Source organism: Syngnathus scovelli, chromosome 20, assembly GCF_024217435.2.
Source record: "Syngnathus scovelli strain Florida chromosome 20, RoL_Ssco_1.2, whole genome shotgun sequence".
Classification (NCBI taxonomy): Eukaryota; Metazoa; Chordata; class Actinopteri; order Syngnathiformes; family Syngnathidae; genus Syngnathus; species Syngnathus scovelli.
In genome coordinates this window covers 9,677,259-9,698,110 of record NC_090866.1, presented here as the reverse complement: position 1 = coordinate 9,698,110, position 20,852 = coordinate 9,677,259, and the positions used below count along the sequence as shown (strand labels likewise).

General features: G+C 43.3%; 2 protein-coding genes across 3 annotated transcripts; both read left to right on the top strand.

Annotated features, from left to right (window-relative positions):
- The first annotated feature begins 545 nt into the window (after positions 1-545).
- Positions 546-5,147, top strand: prep (prolyl endopeptidase). Its single transcript, XM_049757354.1, has 14 exons — positions 546-772; positions 1,011-1,085; positions 1,188-1,321; positions 1,396-1,526; positions 1,603-1,812; positions 1,938-2,059; positions 2,128-2,233; positions 2,326-2,517; positions 2,592-2,789; positions 2,878-2,981; positions 3,052-3,283; positions 3,351-3,482; positions 3,571-3,727; positions 4,537-5,147. Exons 1-14 carry the CDS (start codon positions 635-637, stop codon positions 4,829-4,831), a joined length of 2,226 nt encoding a protein of 741 aa, XP_049613311.1. The 5' UTR covers positions 546-634; the 3' UTR covers positions 4,832-5,147.
- A 756-nt stretch (positions 5,148-5,903) lies between these two features.
- Positions 5,904-17,503, top strand: lin28b (lin-28 homolog B (C. elegans)). Of its 2 annotated transcripts, none has more exons than XM_049757355.2 (4): positions 5,904-6,026; positions 9,798-9,964; positions 14,742-14,929; positions 16,210-17,503. In XM_049757355.2, the coding sequence occupies exons 1-4, from the start codon at positions 5,909-5,911 to the stop codon at positions 16,520-16,522; spliced, it is 786 nt and encodes a 261-aa protein (XP_049613312.2). In that variant the 5' UTR covers positions 5,904-5,908; the 3' UTR covers positions 16,523-17,503. The 2 variants fall into 2 exon arrangements, with proteins under 2 accessions (XP_049613312.2, XP_049613314.1); XM_049757357.2 differs by lacking the exon at positions 5,904-6,026 and adding an exon at positions 8,984-9,377.
- Positions 17,504-20,852: the final 3,349 nt, after the last annotated feature.

Sequence of the window (20,852 nt, the reverse complement as noted above, 5' to 3'; positions counted from 1 at the left end):
CAGTGATAATTCTCACCAAATCAAGATTGATTGATCAAGTCAGGCGAGGAAGGAAGGAGGAAGGGAGGGGTAAGGGGGTGGAGATGAACAGAAAAAAAAGAAAGAAAGAGGAGGTTGAGGTCTCTCCTTCTCTGTCACATAGATAAGACTTGATGATGGAGATTCCCGGTAGACCCACATAGCCTTTAGCTAAAGGTGAAAAGGTCAACATTTATAACTGAACCCTTCACACTTAAGTGGACTACCGGGAAATATCCAAACTTAAACTACACAAATTTTTCGTTTCATACATTTTCATTCATTCCTTTCAGTCCAGTGCCATGCAATAGACACTTTGTGAAACATGTCCAAATGAAATATTTTACGCAATGCCTTTTTAATAAATTTTAAATTCATAAAAGTTCACAAAATAGTCTCAGAGGGGGGAAAAAAAAGCTTAATTTTGTTGGATAAACTATTAACGCCATTGTCACTGTGGCAATCTTTTTTCCTGATGACAGGGGGCGCTCTAGATTTTCGCTCACGTCCAAGCAGATCTAATGTCACCTCTTGACAGTGCTTGTTGACTGCTCTATGTTAGCGAAGCTTCTAGAGAGTCTCCTGTGCCAATTTAATTTTTAATCGTCTCGAATTAATGTTCTACGTCCTCCAGAGAGCCATATCAAAACCTCCGTTTCGTACACTGGGCCATTTTTTTTTCTTACGCAATTCCCAAAAAGTGTCATCCAGAATGGCTTTTCAGTACCCTACCGCTTACCGTGACGATGCAGTTGTAAGTAAAGAGTGTTAGCCCGAATAGGCTTAGCGTGCTAATCAACCGGGCTGCTGTCATTATGCTCTTCCATTCATTGAGGAGAACGGCTTCTTTTGTTAGCATGCTAGTTAGCTTAGCAGTGTTATTGAAGCTAACTTCGATTAGCGCACTCCTCATTTCAGGATGAATTATGGACAGTTCCTTGCTACTTCTAATGATGTGATTACATATTTTTTAACATGTTTATGTATCCTAGGTGGATAACTATCATGGGTATAAAATACCCGATCCATACAGCTGGCTGGAGGACCCCGACAGTGAAAAGACGCAGGTAGGAACCTGGTTGGTTAAGTCTGGTTGACTGTTTAAGTAGACCAGAAAGATGTTTAAGAGTTTTAAAAGCTAAATCATGTCATTCCATTTGATTTTATAGGCGTTCGTGACTGCTCAGAATCAGCTCACGTTGCCGTATTTGGAGCGCTGCGAGGTGCGGGATCTGTTCAAGGAGCGCATGACTGAGCTGTATGACTATCCAAAGTATAGTTGTCCCTTCAAAAGGGGAAACAGGTAAGGATGGAAACAACAGAACCCAGTCATTGCCCAATTCTGGAATGATTTATGTCAACCGCCGTCATCTCCAGGTACTTCCACTTCTACAACACTGGCCTCCAGAACCAGAGTGTGATGTATTTGCAAGAGAGCCTGGATGCAGAACCTACCATCTTTTTAGATCCCAACACGTTTTCTGAAGATGGCACAGTTGCCTTGCGAGGTAATATCCGAGACTTCATTTCTTCACATTCAATTCTTAAGAGACAAATACACAAACATTTTGCCTCCTCTTGAAGGCTACGCGTTCTCGGAAGATGGAGAGTACTTGGCGTACGGCACGAGCGCCAGCGGCTCGGACTGGGTGGAGATGCATTTCCTTCGGGTGGAAGGTGCCGTGCAACTGGAGGACCGTCTGGAACGAGTCAAGTTTAGCTGCATGTCGTGGACGCATGACGGGAAGGGCCTCTTTTATAATTCGTACCCCGAGCAAGAGGGAAAGAGTGATGGTGAGGTCATGAGGTCGTTCTGTCCTCTTTTTTTTTTGTGACCTTATCGACTTGTGTTGCAAGTTAGTAGTGGGAATCATTGTTTGTATTTCAACATGATTGAAAATAAACATGATCCCTTCTAGGCACTGAGACATCAACTAACTTGGACCAGAAGCTCTACTACCACATTTTGGGCACGCCGCAGTCTGAGGACGTGCTTTGCGCCGAATTTCCCGATCACCCCAAGTGGATGAGTGGAGCTGAGGTAATTTGTCAAACTTTTTTTTTTTGCTTGGTTATTTCTATTGACTGAGAGATGACAACTGTGGGCAGGTTTCAGATGATGGCCGCTATGTGCTGCTGTCCATCAGGGAAGGCTGTGATCCCGTCAACAGACTCTGGTATTGTGACCTCAAGAAGACCCCTCAGGGCATTACAGGCATGTTTGATATTTGTGTGTGCCATTATTGCTTTTTTAGTTTCTCGAAATGTGTGCGTTTAAGTTTTCCATCCTCTTTTCTGCAAATCCAGGCCTTCTGCCCTGGGTGAAGCTCATCGACAACTTTGACGCCGAGTATGAATACGTCACCAACGAGGGCACGGTGTTTACGTTCAAGACCAACCTGGACGCGCCACGTTACCGCCTCATCAACATCGACTTTGCCTCGCCGGCGAAGAGCAACTGGGCGGAGCTCATCCCTCAGCATGACAAGGACGTCATCGGTGAGCGGCGTCACGTGCGCTTGAATCCTCGAGATGCATTTATGTAACGCGTCGTGCTGTCTTAACGTTCGCAGTATTCGCCACCTGCACCTACTCCAGCTACCTGTTTGTGTGTTTCCTTCACGACGTGAAGAATGTGTTGAAAATGTATCGGCTCGCATCCGGGGAGGAGCTCAGGACCTTTCCGCTCGACGTCGGCTCCGTGGTCGGTTTCACGGGAAGGAAGCGCGACTCTGAGATCTTTTATTATTTTACTTCCTTCCTCTCGCCAGGTACTCAATTGAACTCTGAGCATGTGTGTGACTTCAAAGGTCTTTGTATTTTCTCATCGAAGAATTGTTCTCATTTTTTTTAATCCAGCCATCATTTATCATTGCGATTTGACCAAGGAGCCTCTGCAGCCCCACATCTTCAGAGAGGTCATAGTCAAAGGCTTCGACCCGTCGGACTACCAGACCACCCAGGTAACGTGCATAAACTCTGCCTGTTCGATTTTCCCACCTCGTCATCATTTGCCTTCTACTTCCTGTCCAGATCTTCTACGCTTCTAAGGACGGCACTCAAGTCCCAATGTTCATAGTCCACAAGAAAGGCATCAAGCTGGACGGCTCCCACCCGGGCTTCCTCTACGGCTACGGAGGCTTCAACATTTCCATTACGCCCAGCTACAGCGTCTCGCGGCTCATCTTTGTACGGCACCTGGGCGGAATCCTGGCCGTCGCCAACATCCGGGGAGGAGGGGAATACGGCGAGACCTGGCATAAAGGTGGCGAGAGTTAGCAGACACAATTTGACAGAAAATGATCCATGCGTGACGCTTCTTCCTCTTTTAGCGGGCATGCTAGCCAACAAGCAGAATTGCTTCACAGACTTTCAATGTGCGGCCGAGTACCTCGTCAAGGAGGGCTACACCTCGCCGTCCAAGCTCACCATCAACGGAGGCTCAAATGGCGGCCTGCTCGTAGGTATGCGTCACCCGTAGATGCTAACAAAACAATATTCTCCCTTTTACCGCGGCACTCCGTGATGTGTTTTTTTTTTCCCCTCTCCCAGCGGCGTGTGTGAACCAGCGGCCGGAGCTGTTTGGCTGCGCCGTTGCTCAGGTGGGCGTCATGGACATGCTCAAATTTCACAAGTTCACCATCGGCCACGCCTGGACCACCGATTTTGGCTGCTCGGAAGAAAAGGAACAGTTCGAGTGGCTTATCAAGTGAGTGAAACGCATGGTTGCTTTCTTAGTTTTTAGGTTGACTTGCCAGAGTAGTTTACATGTAATTATAATACATTTAGAATGAAAATATTTTCCTTAATCTACAAAATAGAAGTAATATGTTACATACAAAAAAAATACAGATTTCATAATATTAATTTCAAGAATCATTATCAGCAAATGCTGACATTGTGGTGTCTCTCTTGAAACAACAGTGCCTCCGCTGGCTGTTGTCAAGTAGTGCACTCCAGTTTGCATCAACACAATAATCAAAAATCTATTCCACAAAAAAATTATCAAGTAATCAAAATATGATTATTATGCCAAGAGCAAGTTGAGCTAAGAAAACTTTATAGTCTTTTAAATTTAATTGTGTTTGTGTATTTCTCCAATTATGTTCACATACATTCATATATTAATTTTTCCAAGGTATTTCAATATAACTTTTTAAAGTTTTATTTCAAGGTCCATTTTGAGTTAATAAATATGATTTATTTAACAAAGCTGCTGTTTAAGAACAAATGTCTAATATTAGTTTAAGATTTGATTTGACAAGATCAGGTTGCAAACTTCCTGAGAACTAATACGAATGAAGTCTTTAAAATGGCGTGCACTCAAAAATGTCGTCTCGTGAAAGGACTGAGATTCAAAGTGCAGGAATGGAAATCAACTGAATTTTCAATATCAACGACTACTAATTTGCCGTGTGTGAAGAGAGAAGAGGCAACTAATGTAGCTGAGTCCCCCCCACCCCACCCTTTTTTTTTTTCACAACTCTTGGAATATGTCTCACCCTCCCGCCCCGCCAGATACTCCCCTCTCCACAACATCCGAGTCCCCGAGGACAACGGGGTCCAGTACCCTGCCGTCCTCCTGCTGACAGGCGACCACGACGACCGCGTGGTGCCCCTTCACTCGCTCAAATACATCGCCACCCTTCAGCACACGGTGGGCCGCAGCGGCAAGCAGTCCAACCCCCTCTTCATCCTCGTGGACACAAAGTCGGGCCACGGCGCCGGCAAGCCCACCAGCAAGGTCATCCAGGAGGTGGCCGACACCTACGCATTCATCGCCCGTTGTCTCAAAATCTCCTGGGTCAAATAACATCCATCTCCTGTCGACGAACCACAAGCTAATGTGCAAAGGCCATACGTGGGGGGTGGGGTTAATGTGATTGGCCAATCAGCTGCTGTCATGAGGCTTGAGTGGCAACCCTTTACATGGCGGATGTTCTGTATTATTTATTGTTGTTAAATCGGCTTGCACATTTCTCATCAGGCTGCACCGTTCAAATGGTGTGTGCATGTGTGTATGGATGGAATTCTCCACAAATTCACAGATTTCTACCTCTTGTCATTAGCTGATTGTTACAAATTGAAAGGGAGCAAAACACAATAAACATCTTTTTTAAGCACTGATACATCTGCTGGGTGGTTCTTCAATGTGTCGTTGCAATAGTAGAACGTTTCTGCTTGGTAAAAGATGGTAAACATCTTAATATTGCAGCTTTTGGGGAACTGGCCACGTGGTGGCGCCATTGAGCCTTGAAATCAAATAGCGCTTCTACGCATTACTGCGCATTAAAAAAGAAACTTCAGCATGACGTAAATACTCGTTTCATGGACTTACATGAGTTATATCGTCTTAAAATAATTGTGAGTACCCAATACTGACTTTTATTTGTGTCAACAAGCTTCCGTAAGTTCTGTTTTTTAATTTCCTCCCAAGTGCAATTTTGCCCCCTTGTTGGTGATAAAGCAAAATGCCACCAAATGGGGGCGCTATGTCGTTTAATGCCACCTCAATGCACAATATATACCTAAATAGAGTATCAATGGGCAGTTAAAATGCATGCAAAACATTTTAATTAAATGTGTAAGCAAAATGTTGTGAAGCTCGGGAAAGGGAGGAGGAGTGAAGCCTGTTGTTGAGGAACCTTTGGGACACCATGGAGTTAGTTATTTTGCACCTCGTTATCTCCTTTTAGGTGCAAGCCTAAGGGGACTTTTTCACTGTTGAAACGTTTGTTAAATTTAAACGTGCAGTAAAAAAACAGGACGTTTTTAATTCGACCCACCTCTTTAAAAAGAAGTTAAAAAAATGTAAACAAATTACACTGTTGTGGTAAACAGCTGCTCATCTTACCTTCCGATGTGGCCATTAAATATTCATGCATGGAAAATGTGTTTAATTGCAGACGGACAGCACAATGCAAAACGCGGCTGGCAATCGAATTTGTGCACTTTTTTATTCGCTTTGCAAAAAGCCGCAGGGAAAATGTCGGCGCCATCTCCTGCAGGTAAGTCACTTTTATATCCTCAATTATGCTCCAATATTACAAATGTTGCTCCAGTGAAACACCAAAGACTCGCCAAGAAACTGTTTAACTTTACGTGTTTGTATGTAAAGATCATTTTAAGGACGCAATTCAACCCTGGAAAGACCATAATCGATCAGATTCGAAGGGGTCCCCTTCCTGACAATCAATTTTAAAAAAAACATTTAAAAAAGAAATAAAAGAGTCGACATTTAGGTAAAACGATAAGAAGATGACGCACTAACCTTTTAGGTCCAAAATATAACCGAAAAATTGATTTAGTCATCCGGAAGTGGTTAGTTTCTTTACCATTGTGCGCTTTTTTCCCCTCTGCTCTGGTCTGTCCTAAAACGCCCCTCTACATCCTATGACGTCACCGATATTGCGTTCGACCATGAATCCTGTTTGTCAATACTATTTATTCTTTGAGAAAAGGTTTTATTTCTCTCTTTCGGGTGTTGTGAGGCCATTTAAACCAGTCGGGTAGTGGGAAAAATAAACTTGTTAAGATAACTCCCGGTGCAGACTATTTTCTTATGTCGGTTTTGCAAAGCTCGTTTTTAACCCCATGAAAATAACAAATGTAATTTTCAGAGTCAAACGATTCTTTTAAAGTATGTTTGGAAAATTGTGAGCGTGCAACAAAGTTTGGGCGACAAATGCGTGCTGAAATAAGCATCCATGCTAAGCGCATGCGCGCTTTTAAGGACGTATGCAAATTTTTCGTTTGTTTAATTTTGTAATCAACGAAATATGACAATCTGACGTATAAAATCGTTCTCTACCTGCATTGAAAAGTTTTGCAAAAAGGAAAAAAAAGTCTTGACTAAAATTGTTGTTCATTAAAATTGAGACAATTAACTGGGATTTATGGGGGAATTAGGGGGATTATTAAAATAATCGAGAAAGTAATCCCATTTCTGCTTGGCAAAACGGTCAAGTGAGATTAGAAAGACTTGTGGGAGCGAGCTACCTGCTTTGCCCCCAAATGTTTACACATCTCATGGGGTGGGATATAAGAAAGGTGAAGGATTGGTGGCTGGAATGCATGAAATAAGCGACAAAAACAACCCCCCCTGCTCACTTAAAAAATGAAAAGCGAGAAACGAACTCAATGAACCCCTTTGAAGTGCATTGACAGCAAGTGAGGGTAGAAAAGACACATTTCCTCTGGGAGCCTACCCAGGCTTGCCTGCATGCATGTGGGGGTTGGGTCGGGTTAACTGGGGTGAGGGAGTCCAAAGTTGGAATAGTAGTCAAGCAGCTCAGGAATCTCCATGTGTGCCCCAATACAACTTACTTGATGGTACTTACTAAAAGGAAACATCTTTGTGCCAGGTGACATCACCTGGTTTTTATTTAATGGGAATCAGGAAAAGCTAAATAAGACTGCTAGGGGTGGCTTCTCTTATGAGAAAAAAAGCATTGTTCATTTTATGTAATACCCCCCAAATGCACTTATTGAGCAATTAAGACATATGTGGCGAGAAACATTTTAAGTTTTGCTCCGTGTTTGTATAGTGCTTTATAAAACTTGAGAAAATGCTGATGGAATGACGATAAAAATCTAACAATAATAGTTAACTTGAAAAAATGTGTTTGGATGGATGGATTTTGTCAATGTCATTAATCAACACAATCCAAATATATTATTTTTATTTGAATTCACCGTATATGAATCAAATCAATTCCTAACGGATTATAATGAGTCGCAAAATAAATGATAACTATCATGTTTTGTATCATCCACCCCGGTAATCGATTTGCTTCCACTGCAAGCCTCTTCCAAAACGGGCCTGCGTGAGCGTGTGCGCGGGGGCCGGCCCGGGGTTGGGCCTAGGCGGGCTCGGGCCCGGGCCGGGGCCTGACTGTGTGTGGGTGGCTCATTGGCCGATGGGGGTTGAACTTGTGAATTCCGGAGGGTGGGCTTTGAGCTCTTTGGTGGGTGGAGATGGGCTTGTTGTTGTTTCACTCGCCATTCCTTGCAGCGTGCCCCCTCCTTTCTCCTCGTTCCTCCTTGCACGTCTTGGGAACGCGCACACCGATTCTAGACTGGGTGATCAGATGGCAGGTTTCCTCATCCGATTTCCGTATTGACTTCCTCCATCACAAGATGTACAACTTTACACCTTGCATTCATTTTCCCAAGCAGGAAAATGGCATGTGTGGAATTTGGGGCATTTGCAAGTAACTATACTAATGGAGAATAACATTAGCTTTAGGAAATGTTTATAAATAGATTATTTAATAATACACAATATTTATTTATGTACAATTGGATGGGAATTGCAGCAGATAACGTTCCTCCCGTCCCAAGGCAGATTTGAGAATGACAGGCGACTAAGAACGTCACCGTTTTCAGCAGGTTTGTTTTTCTGGGTTTTCCAGTCACATTCCAGAGTTGTGAGTTCAGCTCTCCACTGCAGTGCCCACTAAAAAAGATACAAGGAGGTGACTTGAGCTCGCCGAGGGAGCTAAAAAACAACACGGAGAGCGCACACAGGAAAACAGACCAGATATTTAGGGAAGAAATTGTAAAAAAAATAAGCAATGGGACGCTCCAGGTTTTACTCGCTTCCTTTCTGTATGCATTTACAACATAACAGTATGACATCCTTACAGTTCTTTTAATCTTTTATTGGAGGGATATACACCCCTTAAAATAAATATATTTGTTTCTTGTCATTTAGTCATACATAAATAAATATTAAATTTAAAAATAAAGAAAATGAAGCATAAATAGAATACTATGCCATTTTTGTACACATTTATTGCCGCTAAATCCAACACATGCCCCACGTCACGTGCTCCAACATCTTACTCTTAAATACCTGCAACTTAAAGAAGGTTGCTAGTTTAATTTCTACACTAAATAGCATAAGGAGTTGCTCAGTGGAAGTGGGGGAAAAAAAAGAAAAATACTGCAATTGGCAAGGTCACGTGTTCTTATGACGAAAACGGCCACAGCCAGGTTGGTAGCCAATCAGAGCGCGGAAGTTCTTCGGAGGGGGCGGGGCCCGTTGAGAGAGTGGGAAGGCGAGTGAGTGAGAGAGAGAGAGAAAGAGAGAGAGTGGGTTGTGGATGTGGGTGGCTCACGCTAGCACAGAGCAGAGGTGCAGCTTGCTAAGAGGAAAGCGGGGGGCTCCGAGGGAAGCCCGAGGGCCAACATGACAGCGACACCCGGCCGAGCCACGCACGCCGCAGCATGCGTGGCCCCACAACGGGCATGACGACGTCGGATTCATGGTGACCGCTGCAGCAGCGCTCGCTGGCTCCACAAGGTTCTCGACCGCAACTTGGCCGCAGAGGGTCCGCGGGGAAACATGGCCGAAGGTCCCCTTACTCTTATTTTCTCTCATTTTAAAACCGAATAACGTGAACGAACTGGCCTGCAAATGTTTCCAAAGTGTCCACTCGCTTGTTTGTTTGTTGTACGTGCGCGTTCGCGTTTGAACGAGCGCGCGAAAGTGTGTATTTGGGAGTCCAGTAAAGCACGTCCAACATGTGTGCAGTACACCTGCATTTTGGACCAGCATCGCCCAGAACTCCCCACGAGGAGTACAAACAACGTGTACAAAACAAGGGGGTAACTTTTAAGCAGGGCCTTTGCTCAAACGTGGAACTAAACATACTGTTTTATGAACGGCGTGACGACTAGTTTCGAAAATTACTACCGGCCACAAACGTCACTCAACCTCACCACCTCCACTTCATTGAAATTGCTCACTTTTATTCTTCTTTTTTGTTCCCAAGGAGGACCCACCAGGTCCACTGAGCAGGAGGAACGGGCTCGACCCCACGTCCGGTCAGGATCTGGCTTCTGCAAATGGTTCAACGTCCGCATGGGCTTTGGATTTATCTCCATGACCAGCAGCGAGGGGACCCCCGTCGACCCCCCTCTGGATGTTTTCGTCCACCAAGTAGGTGGTAACACACGCACACACACACAGGCGTTGTGGCGATCATAACAGCATTTACTACAAGCTCAGATGTTTTGCATCAGGGAAACGTGTGATGTGATCACGCGTTGTCCACGGCCTGAAAAAAAAGGAGACAAAACACGCCTTATTTCCTCTCCTAGCCACATGCTGCAAGTGTAGTTTCCTCCTCCTCCTCCTCCCTCCTGCCTGCAGAGGGAGGAGAAGTGTCTCCCACTTGGCCCCGCAGGGTTCCCACGGGTGCTTGAAATTCTTGGAAATGCTTGAATTTCAATGCTGGAATTTGGAAGGTTGGAAAAGAATAGTCGTATGAGTGCTTCCTATTTAGACGTAGTGGTTTGCTTGTTAGATGGAGGCCTGGATTGCAATATGTGGTGTTGAGACTGCCCATAAAACTGATAGGTTTGGAAAGATATATATTTTGCATGATGTGGAAAAAACGTTTTGAGCATTGGTTAAAAAATTACAGATAGTGCTGCTTTGTGATGCAAACTAAACATAATATACACAATAAATGTTTATGAATTATATTAGTAGTTCTAATTTTGAGTGGAGTAAATCTGCCATTAGGATGCTGGAAAAGCTTACAAGTTGATGTTAAAAGCGCTTTAAAATGTATGAAATTATTTTTGGGAATAATTTCTTTCTATTATGACGTCAAAGAAATTATTTAAAGAATGTGCACAATATGAAAATATGACAAATTACAACTGTTTGATGCTAAGGAATCTTGAATGGCATACAAGATCATCTCGGGTTACAACTAACGATTATTTTGTCGATGAATCGGACAAAAAAATTATTCATTTTTGTCCCTTTATTTAAAATCTGGAAATTATTTCATTTTTGCAGTGTAAGAAATGCAGAAATGTAAATTCTGATTCGGTTACTGGTCTGAAATATCCATAGGAAAATTTTACAAAAGCAGATGTTTGCAAATGTATTATTTTTGTTAAAAAAAAATATTGCTGCTCTTTTTTTTTTTGCAGGCTTTTTGTTTAGATTTTGTCTCCCTTCTCGTATCTGCTCGACTTATTTCGCAGCCAATCTCACTACATCCTATTTCCTCTGTTCAATTGCCCTTTTTACGGCCTTGTTTTTAAAGTGGAAATTAGAAAAGGAAGGCGGAAGAATGCCGAGAGGCAGTTTCATCATTTCATTTTCATTTGCCTTAACTTTTTTTTTTTTGTGTGAGTGCACATTATGGTTGAGATAGAAGCAGCCATGTTGTAACATCACCCCAAAAAGTCAAATCAGTGCTATTTATCTCGTGGCAAAACATAAATCTTAACCGAAATCTTGGCGTGGGGTGGCCATCGACCTCCACCGGCGTTGACGCGGTGCTGCATCGCTTTCATGCCCCCCTGGTCCTCTTAATGGACTCTGTGTCTAAAAATAGAAAGTGGCTCCAGTCAGAGGAGTGCGTTACTATATCCGATCTGACCGATTGGCTTGTGTTGTTTTTTTTGTTTTTTTTGTCCTCTAACGGATAGATAGAATTTGATAATAGGAAAACGGAAATAAACCCACAAGCAGAGGCAGGAAGAAAAGATGTGTGTGTGTGTGTTTGTCAGAGAACGGGAGGTCTCTTCATCTAGGCTCTTCTATCTGATCACTTCCTTTTCAGTGTGTGTGCGCACGCTCGTGTGTGTATGGGCTCCCGCTGGGAGATGGAGGGGTGCGCGCTCTCCTCGGGAATTCTTTAAAGCGAGAAGAGGAATTTCTTTAAAGACAAAAAAAAAAAAAAAAAAAGGCAGGAGGGTCAGCTATGGGGTTTTGAGGTGGGGGGGGGTTGCCCTTTGTTGGTAATCAGTTTGAAAAGTTGAACAGGGAGCGGACCGTTCCTCCAGAGTGTGTGTGTTCAATTAACAGCGCCTCTGTGTGTGTTTGCAACCAGGTTGCATGGGAAGCTGTCTCAGGTTCGGTGTGTGTTTGTGTGTTTGCGTGCTAGTGCGTGCCCACGAGAAGAGCCGAGAGTGTGTTTTTGTGCAGTGAGGTTAAAGTGGGCCCCTAGTGAGATTAACCTCTGGTCCATGTCACCGTTTGGCATGCAGGCCCCGCCCCCTTCCCCGCCTCCAGATAGCTAGCGGCAGGCTTTGTCTCTCGGCTATCTCACCCAGGGCCGCGCCGCCACTGAAATATGGCCGAAGAAGAAAGATGTGGTCACGTGACCGCCTTCTATTTTGTGGGAGTCGTGTCGGCCATGTTTTAAGCGCGGGTGGTTTTTGTGCAATTTTCCGGTTTGTCCGGTTTGCGCAGTCTGCGTGATTTCCTTTGAGGTGTATGAAATGTGTTGGTTATACTTAAAATAGTAGAACTTATCAGCAGTATGGAGATAAATTACTATTTTGACCCAAATGACGCATAATAGCATTTGAAAACAATTCTCTATTAAATATTCAGTGTAAAAAGAAAAGAAGATTTCTGCATTTTTTTTAAATGAGCATTGATTATTAGCCATTCACGATGAATAATACATCGCGTGTGGTGGTGAGAGTAGGTTGACTTGCATGACTTTCTACCCGCAGCTATGAAATATGAAATGTCGGTAGCAAAAAATCGATAACAAAACACCGAACTTCAAATTATTTGTCTTCTGCGGCGGCTCTTATATGGTGTTTTGATGCTGTTGTTTTTATTTTTTTCTAGGTTTGTAACAACCATGCTAATTTCTATTAGCCCATCTATGGTGCATCACATTCTGTAGTTAGCATTAAGCTAACTTATCTTCCATAGCTGCTGATCGGCGTTGCAAAATAATTGCCAGAATCAGCGAGTATCAAAAGAATCATTTGCTGCGGCCCCATTTTGGAGTCTTAATGGCAGCTGCTGAGGTAGTGGAACACGAAGGCTTTGAAGTGTCGGATGGGGGTCGTGCGGGAGTTCAAAGGTCACGGACGCTAATGCCGATATGCCGAGGCTTCTTAAGGGCTTTGCGGGTGGTTTTGAAATGCACGTATGTGTGCGTCGCTCTCATCTTTCTCATCTTTGCTTTCCACATCCGCCGATGGCCGTCACCCTCCCGACGCGGCTATACTCTGATTCCAAGCATCCCATAATTAGCCTGGCAGTAGCGGGTGGTCGCTATGGAAGGAGAGCGGCGGCGGCGGTGGGGGTAATGGCGGTCATCTCCGCTTCCACCTCACCCCCTCACCTTACCGCTTCCTGTATTGATTGGCGGCTCTGGTGATGACGAGGGCCCGGCTGGTGAAAAGGAAGACTATTTCGAGCCAGCACGGATCGATGGCTCGCTGCGCGCTCCTTCCCACACACGCGGGTCAAAATGCACAGCTTTGCATTTATTTGACAACGATAGAATGTACGCCAAGGCCTTTCTTGGCTTTCCGAGAAGTTGCCGGTGCGGGGCCTCGGGCTTTGAGGCTTCCGCCGTTGACCTCCTGACCAAATGGGGGAAGGGGCTTTGCAAGGCTCAAGATCCCCTCACCCACTCCATCAGCGCCGATCAGAAGTTGCTCCTCCGCTGGAGCCGAACAGAATGCTCCGGAGGCGTTCCTTCGCCACCCTCCTCCACACTCGGTCGTTCCTGCTCCCCCTCCCCTTCCGTGCCCTTTCACGACCCCTGCGCGTAAACTTTCAGAGCAGGTCAGGACACCCACCAGGTCATTCCGGAGGACAGTACTCGGGTTAGAGGCTAGAAGTGTGTGTATGTGTGTGTGCTCTTACGAAGGAAGTCATGTTTTTGGATAAATGTGTTAGCATATTTAAGAACAGCCCATTAAATTGATAAACAATTTTAAAAAGAAAACAAAAATCATATTTGTTACAGGCCGTAAAACCTTGATAATAACTCATTTGATTACCTTTTAACAAATCAAAAGTAGTCATGGGTTTCAATATATTGTAAAGTAATTAATCAATATTTAACAATAAAAAAAAAAAGGCAGTGTGAGTGATCCAGATAAAGATGCAAGTTTTTTTTTTGTCTTTGTGCCGTCCATTCTGAATTCCCACCAAAAAATCCATTCAACTTCATTTCAAATATCAGTTCTATGCGAATGTTTGGATTTTTTGCCGATCCAGCACGGATCCCCTTCCAGTTGCGTCATTTTGTGAGATGCAAGCCCACCGCGGACAGGAAGAAGAGACGCTACACATCCTGCGCGGCGCTGCCGAACAAAAGGCCTCGTGTGGCTTCCTCACTGCTGCATTGTGGAAGTCGCTCGCGGTTGGAACGGCTTGTTGTTTTACGGGCGGTGGGGGGCAAAGCATTCAACTTTGACCTGGTGAGGAGTGCTGTTGATTGCCATCCTCGTCATGTTTTGTTTGTGTAAAAAAATAATAATAATCATGTTCAATCAGTAAAAGGGTGGAAAAAAATAACCCCAAAAAAATCTTGTTTAAATTACTCACCAAAAAAATTAAGTTACAGTACACAAAAAATGTAGAAAAATAAATTAACAGACCAAAAGAGCAGACAGGTGAACGTTCACAAAGCATCTGTCGAGTACCCTTGGCTTCATGTATAACGTACTGTCGTCATGGTAACGGCCATAGTGTGAAGGAACACGGCTGAGCATTTTTTTTTTCCTTTCCTTTACATTTGACATCATTTGTCTCCTACTCACACTTACACGCGTGTGCTGCAACCGTGAGACGTGTCACGTTCTCGCCAAGGTCACCGAAGCAGGGCCTCTTTTTATCCTCCGCAGTCAGGAAGACTGAAATCATCGTTCAGTCAATCTCACATTTCTTCAGTCATTCCAGAAATCCACTTCTAACCAAGCCTTTTGTCTCTCAGAGCAAGCTGGTGATGGAGGGCTTCCGAAGCTTAAAGGAAGGTGTGCCAGTGGAGTTCACCTACAAGAAGTCCTGCAAGGGTCTCGAGTCCCTGCGGGTGACCGGACCGGGCGGGGGACCCTGCGCTGGCAGCGAGAGGAGGCCCAAAGGAAAGGTCCCGCTCCAGAAGCGTAAACCAAAGGGAGACCGGTAGGTATTCAACACAAGTGTATGTGAGAGGTGCATAGACAGAAGTATTGGGACACCAGATGTTGTGGGTTAAATGTACTGTGGTGAGCTTATATATAATTTTTTTTTTTTTAGGTCAGCCTACTGACTACATACGGTCCATGACTGTTGCCATGGTTATTGTTGCCCCCGACACGCTTCTTTAAGATCAATTTTGCAGCGTTTCACCTAGGCGTGATTTGCATCCCAAATGCAGCGCAGCACAATCAATGACTTCAATCTAAATATGGATCTCCTTGAAGGAGGTCGTTGGATTCCATCCCGTCCTGGTCTATAATGTAAACGGAAAAGATCACACCTGTTCTGTCAAAGAAACCGTCCGGTCGAAGGTCATTTTACACGGCTGAATAATTCAGCCGATTTGGGGACAACCGATCCGGCGTCAGTGGTCAAGTGACTGTGCCTCAGGTGCTTGATCGGCGGCGTTGAAGGCATTAGGTGACATCATCCTGCTTGTCTTTGTCACTCTGGTCGGCACCTGCGGACTTCCATTGAGCTTGACACATTCACATCACTCTTATTGGAGGGTGTGCACACTTGTGCAACCCCATTATTTCACCCCTTTGTTTTTTTACTTCACGTCTAGGACAGTTTTGTCTCCAGAGGAAATGTCAGAGATCCATATGGAGACTCAAGTCATTGATTGTGCGGCACAGTACTGCATTGCGATGCACAGCCGAGCCTTTCCTTCAATGTTAATGGTGCCTGAAATTGTATTCAAGGCAGCTTCGCTCTCCCTTGTAATGAACAAATCCTCCAATGCCATTTTTTTTTTTTTTTTTAATCAGACCCAACCCTTAACCATTGTGAACTAATTCATTTGAATACTTCCTCATGGCTTTCTTTGTTTGGCAGAGTTGCTTGTATTGATAATTAGAACGTTTTCCCTACATCATTTAAAAAAAATGACCTTGCTTAAGTACTTAAGTACTCTTCATATGAATTGCTTTAGATTTATATTCCTAATTGGCAGTAATAGTTTCAGGAGTAGTAGTAGTAGCAGCAGCACAACCACCCCAGAGTTCCCCTTTAAACTTGTTCTTATACTGCCATCAAGTGGTGAATTGTGGTTATTGCAGTTCCAGATGTTTTACAGCCTTTATTGATCCAAAGTAGTATTATTCATGTCATGAAATGACAATACTAAAATATTGATTTAACTCAAAAATTGATTGAGTTTGAAAGTTGTTTTAAATTTTAAGGATTATTTAAATGATCAGTTTCCTTTTTTGTGTTGGCAGCTGTTACAACTGTGGCGGTCTGGACCACCACGCTAAGGAGTGTAACCTGCCTCCCCAGCCAAAGAAATGCCACTACTGCCAGAGCATCACGCACATGGTGGCCCAATGCCCCCACAAGGTGCTGGCGCCCCCCGCAGGCTCTCAGGACCAACACGCGTCTACCTCCGCCTCCAGCCCGGGGTCGTCGACCTACCTCGCTCCCCCGGAGGAGGATGAGCGCTACGGCGCCTCTTCCCTGGGAGGTTCATCCTCGTCCCCCGAAGAGCCTCAAAGTCACCGCGGCCCCCGGACCCAGAGGTGGAGGAAGTCCTAAAAGAAAGTCTCTTCGTCCTCGACACCACCGCTTCATCTACCTCACACCTGTGACAAAATGGGAGGTTTTCATTTCTTCAGCTCTTGATGTGTATTTGTCGTTATCGTCCCACGGCGACTATCCGAGGGAAGCCACGGTGACGATCCGACGGCTACGGATGCCGACTTCAAGGGCGCCATCTTGTGTTCAATCAGGGCAGCTCAGGAGGCAAACATGCAACGATCATGGTTTGATTTCCTCCTTAGTCTTATTCTTTTTTTTTTATTTTATACCTACTGTTCACAAATGTCATCATGCTCAATTACTCTTTTTTTTTTAACACATTTTAAGAAGGGTCATATGGGAGTCGCAACCCTTAAGCTGTAATCCGCACATAAATGACTGTTAAAAGCCATCTTTAGGGAACCTTAATGGATTCCAGATGGATCAGAAGATTTTTTTTAACCCATTTTATATACTCTCCAGTCACAATCTAACGAGATCCAATTGAGAGGTGAATGAAAAAAAAATATGGGCGATGCGTTTGCATGCTTGCAAAGATCAACGCCTTTGTCGTCCTAGATGGACACGCCTTTTTATTCCACTAGCTTAGTTTAATCGGAAGAGTTTCATTATGTTAAGACGACCGCGACGGCTTGAAAATTATTAATATATATGTGAAGTCCGGATTATATCTATAAATGAGAATTTATCAAGTCATTTTTTTTCCAAGATCTAACTTAGATGATATCCCTCTTGTGTGTGTGTGTATATCGTGGGGTGTTTATGTGGGACCTCAATCTTCAAAATTCCACAGCACATAAAAGACAACATGTTTACTAACGGACCTTCGAAATTATGATTTGTCGAAAGACTCGCTGACATTGCTCGTGGAGAATGAAATTTTTGCGGGGGGGGGGGGGGGGGGGGGGGGGGATTTTAGAATGTATGCGTCTGTCACCAATGCAGAGAACCAATCAATGACCAAACCACGCAAAATAATAGCCTTTTTTTTTTATTTTATTTTTTATTTTGTATCATGTACTTTTTTTTTTCCCCACTCTCGGGTTGATGACTGTTCTCAGGGAATTTCGCCCAAAGGAGCAATTGTCTTCTTTTTGGGAGTCATCCACTCAACAGATAGGAGAGACCGCTCCGCTCCTCTCCGTGTCCTGATATCATGATCTACCTCTTGAATTTTTATTTCTTTTCTGACCTGTTGAATACTTTTTGTATAGTACTGGGATTTGCAAGTTGCCGCAAACTCCAAGGTCTTCCGTTTCATTTTTGATTAGTTTACAGCAAGACACCTACCTCATATGTTCAGCTTTCTTTTTTTTTTTCTTTAAAATAACTCCTGACCTCCCACATCTACCTCTTTTTTTACGTTTGTAACACAGTGGGCGGCGGCTTCGCCCCTCTGGAAAGGTGTTGGTCTCGCCGCATTTTGGGACGACGCAGTTTATCAGAACTATCTCAGAAAATGGTTCCGTTTTTGTCTTTGACCAAATAGTTGCGCCGCCGTTGGTACCAGACGCTTTTTTTTTTTTTTTTTAATAGTTGAGGATAATCAGTGGTGACACGCCCTTTTGTGTGGTGGCTCGCGTTTTATACAAATGTAGACGTTGCTTAGGCATTGCAAAGTGGTTTTTTGAAATTTTCCCCGTTGAGATTAAGAAGATCATACAAAAAAAAAAAATCATTCTGTACAGATGACCTGGTGTGAGTGCGCCCAACTAAAAATGTCAGCTTTTTTTTTTTTAAATCATTATTGTAACGCTTTTGTTTAGTTTTTACCAATCAATGTAACTACTGATTGAGCTCCATGTTAATGTAAATTTGTAAAGTTAAGCACAGTCAATTGAGCTGAGTAATAATTGCATTTGTGTTTTGGAAGGGCTTTTTTTTTTTTTTAATGGGAACAAATTAGTGAGATTTTCATTCCAGGTTACCCCAACGACAAAGTTTGATGTACTCTTTGCTTTGCTCTTTGCCAACAAGGTCATTGTCAGCGGTGAAATGAATGAATGTATACTGTTTTGCTGAACAAATATGCATTTGATCAGTTTTTTTTTTTTTTTATCACGGCTTGTTAACCGAAGCTCTTACTGGTCCGCTCCAAAAATGAGTTTTATTGTGTTTTTACTCGATAGCCTTACACGTGTTAATTTACTTTCACGTCCATTAACTATGGCTTTACCCTCACTGACTCACTCGAATGTGTGCAGTTTATTGTTCATCATAATGGCCTTATTATGTCCTCGAACATGAAACGATCTCGGTTGAAGAATTCCAACTCGGGCAGTCCACCGCATATATACCTCCTCATGCTGACAAGTGACCTCGTTGTTGTTTTTAATCGTGATGTTGTTGCTTGTTGTTGTGAGAGTCATACGAGCTCGCTATATTTGGAAAGATGTGTAAGCACTGATCAGGTGGGGAAACGTGCTTTGGTTGCAGATCACTTATTTTAACATATATTCTAGGTAAACAGCTTTTTTTTTTTCCCATTTCTGTAAATCTTGCATTGGATTCTTAAATGATTTGAAATTTCTGGAATGTTTTACTGGACTGGAGAAAAAAAATATTATTTTTGGCATTAAAGTATGTATACTTTCGTATTATCTAAGTCTCCTTTTTTTCACTTCTAACTCTAAAAATGTATAGTAAGATGTTTTGTTTAAAAGACATTTCCCTAATGTAAGCTTGTAGTTTGTCCGCTAGAGGGCAGCAATGTGCCACTTATCCTTCATGCTGGCGATGCGGGTGCGCTCCGCTCACTCAAACCGCACGTTGTTCTTTATGACATGACAAATTCTAACGTCTTTTATAAGCACTTTTCTCACCAATCCTCCGATTTAAACATGTATTTGTTTACAGTTCCGAATAGAAACGGCTAACTTGATTGCTAACTTGGGATGGGCTATTCATTTCAGAAGTTGTGGTCAAAAGACATTATGTGGGGTAGGTGCAGTACAACATGTGTCCCGCAGAGGGCGCTAATGCTCTATAGTTGAGTATTCTGTTACTGTTTCGGTCCTTTCATAGTTTGTGATATTCGATGTTAAGTAAAGCCTCAAAAATAAGAGAGCGTATCATTAAAGCTGTCAAGGAAATTGTTTAACAAAAAGAACATTTGGCCCATAAACTGAGTCTTAGACTTTGAAACTTGGTTGAGGTGCTCATTGCATGTCACTTCTAATGGCAGACAGTGCCTGCCACCAGGGGGAAGGTGAGCACATGCAAACGTCTAATGACCAAAAAGAGGAAAATGAAGGTGAGTACTGTTAATCTTCTGGATTATAAACTGTTCTTGTTGTTTTTCTCTTGTTTTTTTTGTAGTTTCTCATTTCCCCCAGTTGGTGTTTTGAGTTTTTCCTTGCCCTCCTGGAAGTTTAAAATCAGGGGATGTTTGAGAATATTTGTCATTTTTCACACATGTCCTGAGTGTTGTTAGTCACCTGAATGTTGAACAGAGGCTGTGATTTATCGAAGTCAAATTCCTTGTTTGGCACGCTCAAACATGGCGAATAAAAATTCGATCATCTTGAATCTTAATGTACTCACTTGGAACGAAGTGATGGATAGGGGCAGGACATGATAAGCTAAGGCTTCTTCCTACTCCTTTTCGAACAGTGATGTATATTGTTTGTTTTTTATTCTTTAAATCATGTTCAAAATATAGATTCATTCATTCAATATGCAGGAGCATCATTACGACACGAGCTCCTCGAGTTTGTTTGTTGCTCGCTAGCTAGCTAGCTATCGTAGAACAATATCAACAAAGGTGGCTTGTCAGCGTCCCCGCCCACAAGTCCCACTCAGCTGTCGATCAAACGTTAATGAGGAAAAAGCGTTTGACCTCCATGTTGTTTTGTATGTTTTCCACGCAAAAGCTGATGTCCAAACTCCAAGAGTTGAGGCTCAACGTCGGTTGCTGGTCGTCTATCAGAACATCTAGACGCCAACATATTTTCGAAAGGTACTGCATGTTGTGTTTCCTTCTTTTTTATAGGGAGTATTATTCCTTCGGTGACTAGAGAAGATCATGAACAAGTCTGAGACGTAATATTATTTTGTAAAGATAATTTAATGCGTGCTTTGAGTTATTTGACGGTTTCCACGTGAATTAGGTAGTGGGTAAACAGCAGATGGGCCGGCCATTAGTTTCAGAAGTTGTGGTCAAGACATGGCATTGTGTGGGGTGGGTGCAGTACAACATGTTTCCCGCAGAGGGCGCCAATGCGCTATAGTTGCGTATCCCATTACTGTTTCGGTCCTTTCATAGTTTGTGATACTCGATGTTAAATAAAGTGTTAAAAATAGGAGAGTGTATCATTAAAGCTGCCAA